Source organism: Oryx dammah, unplaced genomic scaffold (assembly GCF_014754425.2).
Source record: "Oryx dammah isolate SB20612 unplaced genomic scaffold, SCBI_Odam_1.1 HiC_scaffold_10, whole genome shotgun sequence".
NCBI lineage: Eukaryota > Metazoa > Chordata > Mammalia > Artiodactyla > Bovidae > Oryx > Oryx dammah.
Window position 1 is genome coordinate 57,889,947 of NW_024070194.1, and position 18,939 is coordinate 57,908,885.

Consider the following 18,939-nt stretch of genomic DNA (forward strand, 5'->3'; position numbering starts at 1 on the left):
TCTTACCAGCCTGTGTCTGCAGCGGTGTGGGAGGAGGATAAGGGCAAGAAGTATCTCACACACTTTTGAGTGATTAAGAGCCAATATATGCGAAGCACTTTGGGCTTCCCTGGTGGCTCAGATGGTAAAGTGTCTCCCTGCAACACAGAAGACCCAGGTTCAATCCGTGGGTCAGGAAGATCCCCTGGAGAAGGAAATGGCAACCCACTCCAGTTCCTCGCCTGGAGAATCTCATGGACAGAGGAGCCCGGTAGGCTACAGTCCACAGGGTCGCAAAGAGTCAGACACGACTGAGCAACTTCACTTCACTTTAGCCCATAACTTGGCTCATGATAGGGGACAGATGGCAGTTTTTGTTGATGTGACTACAGACTTGAGGGTTAAACACACACACACCCATACACGTAAGGCTGTTTAACCAATTCAGCATTTTGTGTAAATCTCAGGTTTCCACTGTGAGCTCCACTACCTTCTTGGTGGAGTGTGTGCAGTGTGACTTGACCTTCCTGCCTCCAGGGTGAGCTTGTCTCTAAAGTGGCTCTGGAGCTAGAGGGCCAAGAGCCCTGGCAGAGTGTGGGATTCTGTCCCCCAAAGTACTCTTGTGACCATTTCTTCCTTTTGGACAGTCTCCCCGCAGGAGTGTGGTTGAGTGGTGTGTTTTCCTGGATGATATTCCCTGGTTACTTTTGCAAAATTAACTTCTGAATTTTGGGTTGAGGCAGTTTTCATTCCTTGACTCCCTCCAGAAGGGTTTCCTGGTTGTTCTCAAATACTCTCATTTACAGAATGGGAAGAGGGGAGAAAGTTCCTTCTAATCACATGGCAGGTGGTGGAAGCCATCTGAGATGACTCTGGAAGGGGTTGCGGCTTGGCCACGCCTGCGCCGGGTCCCCTTTAGTAGTTGCGTCCACTGTTCCTCATGGGATTCAGCTCAGGGACGGCCACCAGCACTTCTCACCACCCAAGGCATCTGGGTGGGTTGATTTGGGGACACTTCCTCCCAGGCTTGAAAAAAATGCAAAATAGGTCTCACCAAGGACTGCTTCTCTGTAACCACAATTGGAGGGCCTTGGCTTGGCTCCTAGTCTGTTTAGAAACATGTGTTTATTTTGGAAAGAAGTTCAGCCTCAAGCAGCAGCATTAAAAGCAGCCTCTTTAGTGCTGAGACACTACTAAAAGTTCTGTATTGTACCAGCGAGGGCTCAGTGCCCTCACTGCCATCGCACGGTCACTCTTCTAGACTCCTCCAGCCACTCCCTGCCTGCCCATTTTTGTGCCCCCCCCCCACCGTCCTCCCCCCACCAGCCAGACCAACAGCTTTTAAGGGAAGTATCCAGGCATAACTGTAGCAGTGATAAGGACACCAGCCCTAACTAATCTTTATTGGATGTGCTATGTCAGGTTCTGTCTTAAGAGTTTTAATTACTATGTCACATTTAACCTCAGCAGTCTCCCTGTGAGGTAGACTCCATTACTATTTTCTATTAAGAGATGAGGAAGCCAAGACAAGCTCCAGGTTGCATAGCCAGCAAGTGACCTGGTTGATGGATTGGTTATTGACAGAATCTGAGAAGCCCCCATGGTTTATTTCTAAGAATCTTTTTTCAGGTGCAGCCAGTTGGTTGAATGATGAGCTTAAAAGAAAACTTAAGATCATGGCATTCGGTCCCATCACTTTATAGCAAATAGATGGGGAAACAATGGAAACAGAGACAGACTATTTTTGGGGGGCTCCAAAATCACTGCAGATGGTGAGGGCAGCCATGAAATTAAAAGATACTTGCTCCTTGGAAGAAAAGCTATGACCAACCTAGACAGCATATTAAAAAGCAGAGACATTACTGACAAAGGTCCGTCTAGTCAAAGGTATGGTTTTTCGAGTAGTCATGTATGGACGTGAGAGTTGGACTAGCATTGACGCTTTTGAACTGTGGTGTTGGAGAAGACTCTTGAGAATCCCTTGGACTGCAAGGAGATCCAACCAGTCCATCCTAAAGGAAAGCAGTCCTGAATGTTCATTGGAAGGACTGATGCTGAAGCTAAAACTCTAATACTTTGGCCACCTGATGCAAAGAACTGATTCACTGGAAAAGACCCTGATGCTGGGAAGGATTGAAGGCAGAAGGGGACGACAGAGGATGAGATGGTTGGATGGCATCACTGACTTGATGGACATGGGTTTGAGTAGGCTTTGGGAGTTGGTAATGGACAGGGAGGCCTGGCGTGCTGCAGAGTCCACAGGGTCACAAAGAGTAAGACACGACTGTGAGACTGAACTGACTGACTGAAGGAGAATCTGTGGTTTAACAAAATCTGAGAGCTCACCCTACCTGACATCATTCCCTCAGTTAAAGGAACCAGGGTGCCCTTTTGTGAAGGGAGCTCTGGGCACCTGGGTTCAGTTCCTCCAGGTATGGTAGTTTCCCCTCCAGCTTCCTGAGCAGGCAGGCGCACTTGCCTGGGTCTCGGGCAAGGTCATGCCTGGAGCCGTGCTGAGCTCCCCCTGGCTTGGTGCCATGCTTCAGCCTTCGCTACGCTGGCTGACACTGACCACCACCTGTGCATCCTGCCAGGGCTCTGGGAAGCCTGCAGTTTCAACTGCAAATTGTGTCTAGAGCTCACAAAGAATTCTCAGCTTGTCCATGCACAAGAGCAAATAAGCTGACATAAACAGCCAGCTTGTGTATATATTTTAAACATACACTGTAACATATACATTATAATTTATATAATGTAGTTGTTGAGATTATGGGACATGATGAAAATGTTGGAGGTCTTTATACTTACAAAGTATAGATAATGACTTTCTTTTCTGTTGCTTTAATTTTGTATCTATATGAGATGATGTTCACTAAACTTATTTCTTTTTAATTTATAAAAAATTTTATTGAAGTTGATTTACAATATTGTGTTAATTTCTGTTGTACAGCAAAGTGACTCAGTTACACATATACATATGCATTCTTTTTCTTACCCTTTTCCATTATGGTTTGTCACAGGATATTGGATATTGTTCCCTGTGCTATACAGGACCCTGTTTATCAATCCTATATATATAATAGTTTGCCTCTGCTAATCCTAAGCTCCCCATTCATCCCTTCCCCTTGCCAACCGCAAGTCTGTTCTGTTGTCTGTTTTTTCATAGATATGTTCATTTTGGTTTTATTTTAGATTCCACATATATGTGATATTACATGGCATTTGTGTTTCACTTAGTGTGACAGTCTCTAGGTCTACCCATGTTGCTGCGAATGACATTATTCTATTCTTTTTGATGACTGAGTGATATTCCATTGTGCTTCTTTATTCTGTCCGTGGACGTTTAGGTTGTTTCCATGCTTTGGCTTTTGTCGATAGTGCTGCTATGAACATAGGGGTGCATGGATCTTTGCAAATTATAATTTTATCTGGGTATGTGCCCAGGAGTGGGGTTGCTGGATCATATGATAATTCTATTTTTAGTTTTCTGAGGGAACGCTGTACTGTTTTACATAGTGGCTGCACCAGATTACATTCCCACCAACAGTGTAAGGGGGGTTCCCTCTGCTCCACACCCTCTCCAGCATTTGTTATCTGTAGACTTTTTAGTGATGGCCACTCTGACCATGGTGAGGTGGTGTGGCACTGTAGTTCTGCTTTGCACTTCTCTAACAGGTACTGATGTTGAGCATCTGTTCATGTGCCTCTTGGTCATCTGCATGCCGTCTCTGGACACTAAGCCCAGTGTGGCCATCATCTCGTGGCGGATGTGAGTCAGATCATTACGCTGCACACCTTATGCAGCAAGATGTATACTGTGTCAGTTATGTTGCATTAAAAGTGGACAAAAAAGATACCTTCCCTGAGTGTGCCCTGAAACTTGTGACTACAATGACTACTTTGAATAGAGATGTACTAACATTTCTGGTGAAGGCATCCCAGCTCAGTAAACCTAAAGTCTGAGAACATTAATAATCAGGTGCTAAAGCAATAGTAACATTTGTATTTAGTACCAAATCAAGTTAAATATTGGGGGTGGAGGGTCAAAAAATAATGGTAAGCAAGTCCCTGAGATTTCTTGTAGTCAGTTCATTATCTTGGTATTATTTTCACTAGCTTTTCTGCTGATATTTAAAATGAATACATAATAGGGTAATGTTAGTGAGAATATTTCCCTCTAGACCAGTGATCTCTTTTAAAATTGAGAACTCAAAAAAAAAACCCCAAAATCTTAGTGATAAAGGCATTTTATTTCTACTTTACTTCTACTGGAGATGAAGAAACAAAAGTTAATAAGAGCCCGTCTGGTAAAGGAGAGTGGTAGAAACTCTATCTGGTTTGCTTGCTGTCAGCTAAATCTTGCTAAGCCATGAAGAAGGTTGGAGGTTTCATGGGAAGGCACTATATTTGTAATGAATTTCTCAGAATGCACCGCCCCAGAGCTTTCAGAAAACCCGTCTGCATCTGGTTACATGTTTTCTTATCATGCCCTCAAAGCCAAAAGTATTTAACTTGGTAACAGTTATGTTTGTTCTTTGACTAGTAAGTAGTTATAGGGACAAGGTACAAAAAATAGTAAGCATGCAGCCCTTTATTTAGTTTTGCAAAGTCTCTGCTTATAGTTCTGTATATTACATGACTGTGTTATACAAATACACTTATTTACAAAAACACTCTAGCTGTGCAAACTTTTTGCTTTTTAAAAATGTCCGGCAAGTCCCATTTCTGCCCATCCCAAGATAGATGTTTAAAGCATGCATAAAAATGAACTTTGGTGTGGGAAAACTACTCTATGTGCTGTCACATACAGTATTTTTGGCATCTATTTATATATTTACAAAAATTGATCAGTTTACAGAACCGTACAGAAGTGTACATTTTAAAATCCACAATGCAGTAGTGTGGGTTACCAGGTCTCAGAAAACAAAGGGAGGATTGAGATACTGCAAAGAAAACAACTAGAGAATCCCAATACGTTGAAAAGAAAGAAAGAAAAGCAGAACTGGCTTGCTTGGGCTGGCAAATTATTATACATAACTTTTATGGCAGTGCAGCAGGGTTGATAATTGCCTTCTACACATGCCTCTGTGTCGGCTTGTGTAGAAGTTCATTGGCTTCTTGTCTAGCACACTACTTTCAAATGTACAATGCTATAGTATCAAAATGTTTTGGCAAAAAAGATCTCGAAAGAAACCATGAAGTTTTGACAAAAATAGAAATCTGTAATAAAGCTAAATAACACTAAAATAAAAGGAAATATAATAGTATCTGTTTTACAATTTGTATAGTCACACTTGTGTATTTCTCTGTTCACTTCTAGTCTCCGTAATGAAAAATATTTTTATACAAAACATACTAAAATTCTGGAATCATACATGTTTTACATGCTTAATACATTTTTTATTTTCCTCTCACACACACCCTTCTCTCTCGCCATACTCTCTTTTTTGGTAACACATGCTTGCTTCATTTAACAGGTACTGAATAGAGACAGTAAACACTATGTAATTAGAACAGCAACAAAGTAAAAAAAAAAAAAAAGCTTTACTGAAGTCTATTAATTCAGTATTTAGCACATACTTAGCATTAAGCCTCAAACAGTACAGCAATATGTTACATTCTCTTGTGAAAACAGTAAGACCATTAAAAAAAATTTTTTTTTTCTTAAATGTAACTCCAACTTGTGATTAATTGGATTTGGCCTTTAAGAGGTTTCCTTTGCTGTGGATGGGGTGGCTTTGCTTGAACTTCCGTTCTGTGCCTTGTAGCTGGTGAGGCTAGGAGTGTGGCTGCTCCTGACGCTCTTTGCACCTTGATTCAGTGAAGTGGGGGAGGCAGGGGACGGGGGGGAGGAGGAGAAGGAAGGAGGGGCTGCTCGGCCGTTTTGAGTCTGCAGTGAGAATGAGAGATGGTGACCTTTCCCTGTATGAGTGGGGCTCTGAAACTTTAAGGAGCCGTTAGAGACAGAGGGGATCAGGGAGGCGGAGGGAGCAGGTCGTCCTGTGTGGGGGCTGAGAGGGTTAGAAGGAACCGATGGTTTAGTAGCAGGCGGATTAGGGAAGTTAGGGCCGTCACCACTAGAAGAAGGCAGAGAACCGCTTTTCCCAGAGCTGGGAGAAAGGGCTGGAATCTTAGAAGCAGGTAAGGAGGGGAAAGTAGGCTTACAGTCCCCACCAGCTTTCTTAGCACTTCCATTAGCCTGCAAACAAAGATGGCGGGAGACAGTTTATCAGAAAGCTGGTAACACCATCAGTCCACAGGCTCTGGCAACACAGCCCTTCTGAGGATCATTAAATCAAAGACACCAAACCAAACTTAAACCAGTTCGAGGCCTGAGCTAACTCTTGTCATGCTGTACTGGGCCTGGTAGAAACCCCCCAAGTGCTGGGCAGAGGATGTACAGAACAGGGAAGAAGGAAGAAGAGTGCTTGTGAGAACAGGCACATCATTCTCCTCCCACCTCTGGGTTCAGGGGGCAGGGGGGCCATGCGGGGGGCTATTACTGGGGTGGGGGCGGGGCATCATGATGGTTAATGGGCCTCTAGTGCGATGCCGTCAACACACACGTTAGTCCTGGTGAATTTCAGGGCAGCCTTTTCTCTCGGTTTCCCCAGGTGTTCTGATGAACCACTACACTCCCCCAGGGAAAGCCACCTGGCCTGCCACCTCGTTTTTACAGGTCAACTTTGGAGTCACACAGTGAAAGATGTTTTATTGCGAGCATGCAAAAGCGTGGTGAGAAGTTCAACAAAGGCTTTGAAACTCTCTCTTCATGCCCCCAGATCCAGGATGTCTAGATAAACTGTATCTTAACAAAGAAAAAGTGCAATATTTGGTATAAACTAAGTCAGTGACTTGCTTCTTAAGCACAAGAGTGTCCATCCAAAAGCGGGCTTAAGGTAGAACTACCTGGCGGTACTGGCGGGGGTCCTGCAGTTTGGACTGCTTGCCAGGCTTGTCCAGGCTTCCGGGTCTGTTCTTGGAGCTCATGGGGACTGGCATCCTGCTCGTCTGAGGGGTCCCAGTGGAGCCCTGTGGAGAGGAGCAGCAAGAGGGGGGAGAGAAAGGACGGCGTGAGTGGGTCATCTGAGGCCACCCGACTGTGTGCAGAGAAGCTCAACGTGAGAAGCCACAGCCCTACATGCAGGACAGATCTAGGAGACGAACATCAGGAGACACCACTGGGGTTAATTCGGAGAATCAAACAATGAAACTGCCCCACTACTGATCAAACGGATTTTAATGTGAGTATCAGAGCAATCACTTCAACGGCAAATAGCTGGCCCAGCGTCCTTGGGGTTTTCCCAACACCAGTCAGCAACAGAGGTAAAAACAGAAATCGATTAGCTGTTAGACACCTAGTTGTTGTTGTTTTGAAGGCGAGGGAAGAAGTGTGAGAGAAAGGGATCATGGTGAACAGACAACAAAACAAAACGAGCCACCTGAAAGGAAGCGAGTCAATCACAAGACACCTTTTGCTAATGGTGATTATGGCAGATTTAAGAAAGCAGCTGGCTCTTTTCATTTTTCCATCAGACCAAGATACCTTACGTGAAGCTGAAGGTATAGATGAGGGGGGCTCTAAGGCAGTGGATGCTTCATCCAGGACTAGCAAGGACGGGGGAACGGCCTCCTGGGCCGTGTGGGATGAACTTGCAACAGAATCTCTGTGGGAAGAACATGCGGTCTCAACTAGGGCTTTGGGGCTCATCTCACTGATGGTGTTTTCCAGCTGTTTGATGGTCTGCTCCAGGCTGTCCAGCGTCCTGTAGGTATTTTTTCTGATTTCATCAGTTCTTGAAACTGGAGCAGTACTCTCTGGACTGGGCTGCTCTAGTCTCCTGAACAGGCTTTTAGGGACGTCTTCGGATGGAGACCTACTGATCTCGAATCGCTTGGCTTCCTTGTGCTGTTTCAGCGTGCCATCCTCTTCCTCCTCTTCGTAGACCACCACCTGTAACGTCTTCTTCCCAGTCTTCGTGCCTGTGCGAATGGCTTGCGTGAGAGCCGCAAGCTGCTTCTTTGGGAATTTGAACTTGAACTTTTTCTTGGGGCTTTCAAACTGGTCATCGGTCACATCACCCTGGCTTTCTGAGCTTGGAGAATCAGTTGGGTTGAACTTGATCTGCTCGGTTTTATTCACTTCCTGTCCTCCTGACACTCCTGTCTCCACTGAAAGGAAGTGTGGCTGCAATTTACTCTTGGCCTCCTGCCCTGCTTGAGGGCTACCCAAGGCCCCTTCCTTAGGAAACTTCTGGGGAGTGTCATTCTGGACCACAGGGTCTCCAGTCTCCTCCTCTTCCTCTTCCTCTATCTTTTCTTCCCTCATCATTCTCTCCAGTTCCTCGTCACACTCCTCAAATATGGTTGAAAGTCTCTTGTATGCAGCCCGGATGTCCATGGGCTCATCAAAGATGATGATCACGGGCTTCTTGTCCAGGCACACCACAGGCTCTTCACTTTCAGTGCCTTCCTGCTGGGACAGCGTCTCTTTTTTGGTGTCAATGTTGACCGTCTGTACATCTTCCCCCTGTCGGCTCACTATATCATGGACCTCCCCACTGGAGAGAGCCTGGACCGCGGTTTTGGTGATCATGAAGGCAATGTTGTCGGTGGTTGCCTTCTCCTCGCTGGGAGAACTTGGTGTGGACTCCCCGTCCTCACTAGGCATCGTGTTAGCGTGCTTAGCTCCCTTTGGTCTTAAGACAACTTGGCCAAACTCTGTCATGGGAACCTCTTGGTCTGGAGTTTTGACATCACGAGTCGTCAATTCGGTTGGTCTAGTGGGAGAGGGAAGGTGACCCTTCTCTGAATCTTCTTGGCCTTGCTGACTCACCCCCTTTGTCTTCCCATAATTCATCTTCTGATTCTCAGCATCAGATGCAGGGTACTGCAGCCCGGACTTTTTAGGTCCTTTGTTGATTTCACATTCGAATGAACTAATACCAGAGAAACTAGAATTGACTTGAGACACATTTTTCTGGGAATGGTTTTTACTGTCTCTAAGTAAACTCTTAGTGGAGAGGGAACTTTCCTTCACTGAGATGTCAGGTTTGTATTCTGCTGTTCTTGCTGCACCAGAAACACTATTCTCCATTCCTCTTTCCCACTTGGGATGGTCACTAGGTGTGAGAGCCCCTGGGGTAACCTGAGAGGAAGAGCAGAGGGGGGAAACCACACAGAGTGATCAGAAATGGATCTGGAGAGGAAGGGAGTCAATCTGCATGCTATCAGTTGGAACACATATCTGGTAAACTCACCTTCCGGGATTCCACTGGGGGGCCATTTTCATATTCAACATCAGATTTCCGTACGTCTTCGTGGAAAAATTCCAAATTCTGGTAGAACAGTGTAGGACACGTTACTCCACAAAACCACACCCCCGCCCCCAAAGTGGACTACAACTAGAGTGTTCCTTTAATTACACTTCCAAAACATGCGGGCCAAGCACATTTGTTACACACCGGTCCAAAGCCTACAGCTCTGTTTACCTTGGGTTGCTTGGTTCTCCAACTTCCAAAAATGCCCTGTGTTTGCACAAGACGAAAATCTCAATTAGCAAAATGCTTCAAGGATTTCAAATGTCGGTAGGGGGAGCAGTTAACAGAATATAAAGGGACTGATTCTGGACCAGCACGTCCTCTTTTCACCATCTGACTGTGCGCTTAGCCGACTCTAAAACCAGAGGATTGGGGTGGCGTTGTAGAAAGCACAATATATCAGCAGGCAGATTTTGATTCTGGCTCGGATCTGCCACTTAACTGTGTCATTTTAGGCAAGTCACCTCACTTCCCTGGGCCTCAGGTTTCTTGCTTATAAACCAAGGAACTAGACCAGGAAAGTTTCCACATCTCTGCCAGATGGTTATTTCAGTCTTAGCTATGCTTCTTGTATGGGGATTGTCTATAAGGGCCCTGCACTGTTGGGTGTGGTACTTTGAGGTTAAAAAAAACCCCAGACCATTATTTTTCCCTGGTCAAATCATAGCTTTGAAAACATACTTGCAGTTTGTACTTGTACTTGCCAAGCAAAGTGTCAAAATAACCTTCAAACTAATCATAGCCAAGATGATCAAATCCTCATTCAGAGTGACAGTGCCTCCAAAATATCATCTAAACATTTAAAAAACAGATACTTGAGGCCGAAGTCGTGACTGTGCCGTCATGATTCAGCTTTGAGTTGCTGGGTGCTCTAATTTAGAGGGAAGATGTGTTTCTGAGGTTCCCACCAAGATTCAGAAGGTAAGAGCCCAGTGGAGAGGACCAGCTATGGAGAACGCGCTACCTGCTGGGGGTATAGCGGTAGCCTCGGCCCCGTCCACAGCCCTGACACTAGCCCCACCTTCACTTCCAGGGCCTCGCTGGCCTTTCTTCTGGCTGCAGAAGCCCAAGAGGAAGAGGTGATCAGAGCAGACTGGGGCATGATCCCAAGGAGGCGGTTGGGTTTAAAGTGATGACGACATAACGAAGCACGAGAACCCAGGCCCCACCAGGGACAACCTAGATCAACCCTACTGCCCAGCTGGAAACGGAAAGAGTGTCTGTACACATCCAGGGAGTAACAGAGAGACGACAGAGTCAGTGTTAATCACAGGGAAATACGGCACAGGATCCTAAGCGCGTCAGCCACCAAACACCTCGTGTTTAACCTCCCCTCATCCCCATAGGGCCCCAGACGGTGCAGTGAGATTCAGCTGCTACAGTGGAACAATATCTCTTGTGGGATTTAAAATTCAGATTTTAAATTTAGACGTAAAATGCTGTATGAAGAAAAATAAACGAGGTTTTTGTTTTAAGGTTTCAACTCCAAAGAGGGAGTCAGCATACTGTGCTAGGCCCTGAATGCGAGTACACCCAGAGGAAGAACTGGTGTACGCAGGGCTGCTGTTCTGCCGACCTGTGTACTGGGGGTTAGGACTGGCATCTGTTCTGATTGGCCAGTCCATGTCATATCCAGTGAAATATTTCAAATGCCACCCAGAAGTATATGTATTTTAAAACAAATTTAGCAGCAAGAATGGATCTGCTTCATCAAAGGAAAATGACTTTCCTCTGATGGAAAGTCACTAAGGTAAAGATGCCATGTGTGGGTCTCACATGACCTAGCGTTTTTGGTGCTGGGCTAGAAAAATGAAGGCAGGGATCAAAGCAAGTGCAGTAACTTTATCAAGGGTAACTTGTTCACAGCTGTCATGTAATCTCACAATGACATCTTAGTCTTAGATAGTCAAGACTCTGCATGAAATGTAATTAAGCCTCATGAATGTATCTGTTTCGGGACCCCGAGATTTGACTGTTCAGACAACTGGTGAAGCAAAGGTAATAAGCATTTGGGCAAGAAACCAAAATTAGAAACACAGAAGTAAGTATTAGGCTAGCACTTCACGACAGAGAAGAATTTTAAGAAACATTTGATTTATGGAAGAGAAGATGAATAGCCCAAGAAGAGGTTAATAATGACAACAATTTGGGGACAGTTCTGATAGAGTCATGGTTATTATGAAGGAGATCAGTCTACTCAATATGATTATCCAGAAAAAGTACCTGTAATTAAACCTTGTGTTTAGTGGCCTGGTGTTGGACAATCAGTACAGACTTGCTCAATATCTGATCTATGTGATCGATGGGATATGGATTTCTAATTGCAGGGCAAGAAACCCCATGCAGCATTTTAGCAAATTAGAAAAATTCTACAATGAGATGATGACTGTTTCTGGAGGGATCCTCAAGAAGCTCCTGGTCAGTATTTTGGAAGAAACAGTCACTTTGGTTCAAGTACAGCATGTAACTCAGGACACGCCAGGGCCTTCTATGAGCTGGCTTTATAAGGCCACAGAAGGAAATTCCTCAGACTGAAGAAGCAACATATTTCCATTGTGACTGTCACGCATTCAGTTCATACTAGTAGGAGATTTTCTTCATGAGAAAGATAAATCAACAATAATCTCCCCTGGTGCATAGAGGTACCCCTATCACCTGGTTAACAGTTTCATTTGCCAGATATGTGGCAGGCGGAGTTTACATGAGGCTCTGGGATGGCTGGGAGCCAGGGAGCAGCCAGTCAGCCTCTGTCAAGGCTCCACAGCTGACAGTTATAAGCCAGGACTGCATCTCTTGAAGGATTGTGCTTGAATAGCCCTCTGACTTTGTGATCCTGTATCTTCACTGAACTTGCTTATCCCTGGACTGAGGTACCTACGTGAAGTAGCTACTGGGCTGTATGTTATGGCTGATTTGTTTGACTTTACTTAAAGGAAACTAGAAGCTTTGAATTCTGAGATACAAGTTCCTGGCAGAAAATGTTAAGACTTTTTACCCTAAACTTAGACAGAGGCTTCATTCATAGAAGATGACTCTGTTTCCAAAAATCATCAAAGCTCCAGATTCAATTTACAGAGTTGAAGTTCAGACATGCAGGTTAATCTCCTTTCCTTAAAGTCCTTAGAGGAAAGGACTTTAAGCTAAGCCACCAGGGGCTTCCCTGGTGACCCAGCTGGTAACGAACCTGCCTGCAATGCGGGAGACCTGGGTTTGATCCCTGGGTTGGGAAGATTCCCTGGAGAAGGGAACGGCTGGCTACCCTCTCCTGTATTCTGGCCTGGAGAGTTTCATGGACTGTATAGCCCATGGGGTTGCAAAGAGTAGAACGTGACTGAGTGACTTTCACTTTCTTTAAAGTCCTTATGTCATGACAGTGAGCTTGTTTCAGAGCCTAGTTGTCTCTTTGGAAACTCTGAGAATGACACAAAGTACAACAGCACTAAAGTGAGCTGCACTTGCTGAGTTGGAAGGGGCGCGTTGAGAATCTGTAGTAGTAACAGGAACTCTGGCATCCTCAAACGTGTGTGGAAGTCTCCACGGATACACCCATGGATGGCAGGTCAACAATTTTGCTCTGCATTTTCTTCCTGGGATCTAAAACTTTTGCTTACTTTTAATGTAGACATCTTTGGTCCAGAAGACATGTTAAAAATTAGAAAAAGTGCTACCTGCTTCATGTTCCCTTTTTTTTTTTTTTCTCTTAAGAGTTCTAGAAAATCTTGATGATGTCTTATCTTTGGTTTGGGGAGAAAATGCCTAAATTCTGCATCTATGGTTGTGTGCTGTGCACAGAACACAGCATCCATTCTGGAAACCTGAGCAAGAGATCTCTAGTGAAACCCCAAGCCGTGTCTCCATTAGTTTAAGGAAGGGGGGAAAAAAAAGGTGAGGAAAAGAGAGAAGGAACAGAAGCTCAAGCACAGAGCGATGTTAGTGCCAGAGCCAGGAAAGAAGGACGGCCCACTGGGTGGCCAACGTGTAACTGCCACGTTACCTTCTTCTCCTTGGATGGGGCTGTGGCCCCCAGCCTAGTGTCTTTAACGTGGCTGTCAGCCCGGGACTGCTCAGCGGGACTGTTTGAATTTACATCCATAAAGGAACACTTCTGGAATGCCTAAGGAATTAAAATACTGAGATTAACAGGGATGGAGTGCAGTGAGGCAGTCAGAGGGAACAGCTGGGATTCCAGAGGATTTCCCGGTTGAGACCTGCGTGTGGGACACGCTGGGGCCAGGGAGTCAGCGCCCTTAAAACTGGCTCCCCAGTTGACCTCAGGTCAGCAAAGCCCTTATTTTTGGGGCCAAGATGAAATGGACAGAGCCTTTGAAATGAAAGTCCTTTAATTCTGTCTGGGTGAGCCTGATTTGTACTTAGTAGGGCTTCTTTGAAAGAGTTTTGACCCTTAAAAATGCTGACTATGTAAATGAATTAATAAGAAGCTATCTTTCCAGTTTCCATTATATTTTTGCCAGTGTTATTGAGATGAAAGGGCACAAGATACTGTACATTTTTAAACCTTAAAATGGAAGTCATCTTTAACAGTTCACTGTTTGCAGCAGCAACATACTCCCATGCTCTGGACTGTTCTGCTGTAGAATCAAGTGAATTTTGAGCAGCCTGGGAGCAACCAGAACCCCACAGACTTGTCTCTGAAAACTAATGACTGTGGTTACAGGAGTACAGGGCCAGTCTAGTGAATAGAGTGAGGGCGGCCAGCTTTCAGAGAGAAAGCATCAGCTGTGTGTAGAGCAGAAAGGGAGCGACAGCCCATGTGAAAGTAAGAGCAGGAGCGTGACCCAAGCAGCGGCGTTCCCTGAAATTACTGGTTCAGTCAGGCTGCCTGACATCCAGTCAAGAAATACCGTTTCCTGGGCCACACCTAGGGAATTAAGCCAGACTTTGTGCTGTAGGACTTTTTCTTTAAGTTTTCAAATTTTTGTTTCATGCAACTAGGGTTGATTTATAATGCTGTGCCAATCTCTGTTGTACAGCAAAGTGACTTGGTTATATACATAACACACGTTCTTTTTTAAAGATTCCTTTCCATTATGGTTTATCACATGATATTGAATATAGCTCCCTGTGCTATATACTAGGACCTTGTTGTTTATCCATACTATATATCTTTATGTAATAGTTGACATCTACTAATCTCTGTGAGTCTGTTTCTGTTTTGAAGATAGGTTCATTTGTGCCGTATTTTAGACTCCACATACAAGGGATGTCAGATAGTACTTCTTCCTCTTCCTGACTTGATTTAGTATGATAGCCTCTAGGTCCATCCGTGTTGCTACAGATGGCATCATTCATTCTGTTTTATGGCTGAATGGTATTCTGTTGTGTGTATGTACCACATCACATCTTCTTTATCCATTTATCTGTTGATGGACATGAAGGCTGTTTCCATCTTTTGGCTATTGTGAATTGTGCTGCTATGAACATTGGGGTACATTTATCTTAAAAAAATCTTTTTTTATTGGAGTATAGTTGGTTTATAATGTGTTAGTTTCTGCTGTACCGCAAAGTGAATTAGCTATATGTATGCAGAGATCCCCTCTTTTTTGGATTTCCTTCCCATTTGGGTCAGCACAGAGCAGTGAGTTCCCTGTGTTATACAGTAGGCTCTCATTAGTTATCTGTTTTATACATAGCAGTGTACATATGTCAATCCCAGTATTCCAGTTCATCCCAACTACCCTCCTTTACCCCCTGGTGTCCGTATGTTTGTTTTCTACATCTGTGTCTATTTCTGCTTTGCAAATAGGTTCATCTGTACCATTTTTCTAGTATAGCATTAGTATATAATATTTGTTTTTCTCTGACTTCACTCTGAATGACAGTCTCTAGGTCCATCATGACTCTGTAAATGGCACAAATCTGTTCCTTTTTAAGGATGAGTAATTCCACTGTCATATCTTTTTGCCTTTTCATACTTTTATGGAAGGAGGAAAGGGGATGACAGAGGATGAGATGGTTGGATGGCATCACCGACTCGAGGGACACGTAAGTTTGAGCAGGTTTTGGGAGTTGGTGATGGACAGGGAAGCCTGGCCTGCTGCAGTCCACGGGGTCATGAAGAGTTGGACACAACTGAGACTGAACTGAAGTGAATTCCACTGTGTTGGGTTGGCCAAAAAGTTTTTTTCAGGTTTTTTGGTTTAGGAGTTATGGAAAAACCCAAATGAACCTTTTGGCAAACCCAATATAGATGTACCACAGCTTCTTTGTCCATTCCTCTGCTGATGGACATTTAGGTTGCTTCCATGTCCTGGCTGCTGTAAACAGTGCTGCAGTGAACATTAGGGTGCATGCACCTTTCAAATTACAGTCCTCTCCAGATACAGGCCCAGGACTGCGGTTGCTGGGTCATATGGTAGCTCTGTTTTTAGTTTTATTGTTCAAAGAGACTCTATACTGTTTTCCATAGTGGCTGTATCAATTTACATTCCCACCACCACTGTAGGAGGGTCCCTTCAATCCACACCCTTTCCAGGATCTACTGTTTGTAAATATTTTGATGATGACCATTCTGACCAGTGTGAGGTGACCCCTCATTGTAGTTTTGATTTGCATTTCTCTAATAATTAATGATGTTGAGCATCTTTTTATGCGCCTCTCAACCATCTATGTGTCATCTGTGGAGAAATGTCTGTTGAGGTCTTCTACCCAGTTTTTTACTGGGTTGTTTACTGTTTTGGTATTGAGCTTCATGAACTGTTTATTTTGGAGATTAATCCCTTGTCAGCAAATATTTCTCCCATTCTGAGGGCTGTCTTTTTGTCTTGTTGATAGTTTCCTTGGCTGTGCAAAGCTTTTGAGTTCAATTAGTTCCCATTGTTGTTTTTGTTACTCTAGGACTTGGGTCAAAAAAGATGTTACTGTGATTTATATCAAAGAGTGTTCTGCCTGTGTTTTCCTCGAAAGAGTTTTACAGTATCCAGGCTGGCATGCCGGTCTTAACCCATTAGAGCTTTGCCCAGTGTATGCCCAGGAGTGGAACAACTGACTTCCACTCAGCAATTCTATGTTTAGTGTTTGAGGAACCGCCGTACTCTCTTTCAAGTGGCTGTACCAACATATATTCCCACCAATAGTGTAGGAGAGTTCCCTTTTTCCTTCACCCTCTCCAGCATTTGTTATTTGTAGACTTTTTAATAATGGCCATTCTGAATATTATGAGACGGTATCTCATTATGGTTTTGATTTGCATTTCTCTAATGATTAGTGATTATGATCATCTTTTCATGTGCCTCTTGGCCATCTGTATGTCTTCTTGGAATAAATGTCTGTAAAGTCTTCTGCCCATTTTTTGATTGTTTTTTTTGTTGTTGAGCTGTAAGAACTGTTGTATATTTTGGAAATTAAACCCTTGTTTGTCACATTATTTGTAAATATTTTCTGCCATCCCATAGGTTATCTTTTCATTAAAAAAAAAATGGTTTCCTTTCTTTGCAAAAGCTTGTAAGTTTGATTAGGTCCCATTTTGCTTGCTTTTGTTTTTACTTCTATTCTCTTAGGAGACTGACCTAAGAAAACATTGATTTATTTATGATTTATGTCTGAAAATGTTTTGCCTATGCTCTCTTCTAGGAGTTTCATGGTGTCATAGGACTTTAACTCTTCAAATTATTCTAGGTGCAGGCAGAATTAAAGACCAGTTATTTAAATGAATAATTTCAAATAATCATCTCATGTTTTCTTAATACTAAGTACTGTCATTTGGAAATCATGTTTTCTTAATACTAAGTACTGTCATTTGGAAATAACTGTAGACACAAAGAATAACCTGTGCCCTCCCCACATGAACATTCCAGCACAGCTTTTAAAATACACATAGAGCTGATGCCTGGCACCTTCCCCAGCTATTCTGGCTCCTGGTCCCCTCCTTAGACACCCTGTCCTCCCTGATTCTGGACAGGCCCCAGGCCTCTGCTTATTAAGGGCATTCACCATCTCCATTGGGCTGGTAGACCCTGGCCTTCAGAGCCAGTGGTTTTTCCTTCTGATGCCCAGTGACATGCAGTAGGAAAGCTGTCCCACAGTTATGCTTGGGGCTGCAGCCACTCCTTGCTTGTCCTGCCTCAGTGGGGCTGGGGGCTGCCTAACTCTGTAGAGCCTGTGGAGGCAAAGGCTCCAGCAGGGCCACTGGCCGACTTTCTAATGCAGCAGGCTAACCGATGAAGCTGGTAACTTTAGGCTTAGAGCACTTTACTCCCACTGCTACCTGACCACCAATAATCCAACAGGAAGCTGGATACTCTGCCTTTGTATAGCTTTCAGTCAAAGAAAGCATCCAAGCCATTTAGATATCAATGGAGGGAAATATCCTCAAGTGTTGGAACACAGAAATTACTTCTCTTGGGGGCAGTGCAGGACTATTCACAAGCCTAAAAGCCTATAGTTCTTTGATTATTAGTGCTTGTTCACCTTTCACAAATTAGAAATTATCTAGTGCTTTGTCTTCATTTGAAACAAACTGGGTCATGGTTTACTTATACCATGATTGATTATTTATACTGTATTTGTTATTTAATATCGGCATATAATTGATTTACAATGTTCTGTTAGTTTCAGGTGTACAGCAAAGTGATTCAGTTATACATATACACATATCTGTTTTTTTAAAAAGTCTTTTCTCATTTATGTTATGGTATGTTGAATAGAATTCCCTGTGCTATACAGTAGGTCCTTGCTTATTATCTATTTTATATATAGTAATGTGTACATATTAATCCCAGACTCCTAATTAATAACCCCACAACCCCTTTGGTAACCTAAGTTTGTTTGCTTAGTCTGTGAGTCTGTTTCTGTTATGTAAATAAGCCATTTTTTAGATTCAATACATTTCAAAATCCTAAAAGATGATGCTGTGAAAGTGCTCCACTCAGTATGTCAGCAAATTTGGAAAACTCAGTAGCGGCCACAGGACTGGAAAAGGTCAATTTTTATTCTACTCCCAAAGAAAGGCAATGCCAAAGAATGTTCAAACTACCGCACAATTGCACTCATCTCACACGCTAGCAAAGTAATGTTCAAAGTTCTGCAAGCCAGGCTTCAACAGTACGTGAACTGAGAACTTCAGATGTTCAAGATGGATTTAGAAAAGGCAGAGAAACCAGAGATCAAATTGCCAACGTCCATTGTATCATCAAGAAAGCAAGAGTTCCAAAAAAAATCTATTTCCGCTTTATTGACTATGCCAAAGGCTTTGATTATGTGGATCACAACAAACTGTGGAAAATTCTGAAAGAGAGGGGAATACCAGACCACCTGACTTGCCTCCTGAGAAATCTGTACGCAGGTCAGGAAGCTATAGTTAGAACTGGACATGGAACAACAGACTGGTTCCAGATTGGGAAAGAGGTACGTCAAGGCTGTATGTTGTCACCCTGCTGGTTTAACCTATATACAGAGTACATCATGAGAAACACTGGGTTGGATGAAGCACAAGCTAGAATCAAGACTGCTAGGAGAAATATCAATAACCTCAGATATGCAGATGACACCACCCTTATGGAAGAAAGCAAAGAACTAAAGAGCCTCTTGACGAAAGAGGAGAGAGAAAAAGTTGGCTTAAAACTCAACATTCAGAAAACTAAGATCATGGCATCTGGTCTCATTACTTCACAGCAAATAGATG

General features: G+C 43.7%; 1 protein-coding gene across 15 annotated transcripts in view; it reads right to left on the reverse strand.

Annotated features, from left to right (window-relative positions):
• Positions 1-4,547: 4,547 nt before the first annotated feature.
• The window catches only part of KIAA1217 (KIAA1217 ortholog), a 350,338-nt gene continuing 335,946 nt past the window's right edge, over positions 4,548-18,939 (reverse strand). For 8 of the 15 annotated variants that reach the window (XM_040248525.1, XM_040248522.1, XM_040248523.1 and 5 more), the window contains 6 exons: positions 13,294-13,413; positions 9,471-9,506; positions 9,240-9,317; positions 7,526-9,127; positions 6,889-7,011; positions 4,548-6,178 (listed from right to left, as the gene is read on the reverse strand). In XM_040248525.1, the coding sequence (XP_040104459.1) occupies positions 5,684-6,178; positions 6,889-7,011; positions 7,526-9,127; positions 9,240-9,317; positions 9,471-9,506; positions 13,294-13,413 (2,454 nt within the window). In that variant the 3' untranslated portion in view covers positions 4,548-5,683. The remainder of the gene's footprint in view (positions 6,179-6,888; positions 7,012-7,525; positions 9,128-9,239; positions 9,318-9,470; positions 9,507-13,293; positions 13,414-18,939) is intronic. The other 7 variants (XM_040248526.1, XM_040248524.1, XM_040248521.1 and 4 more) reach the window with 4 other exon arrangements.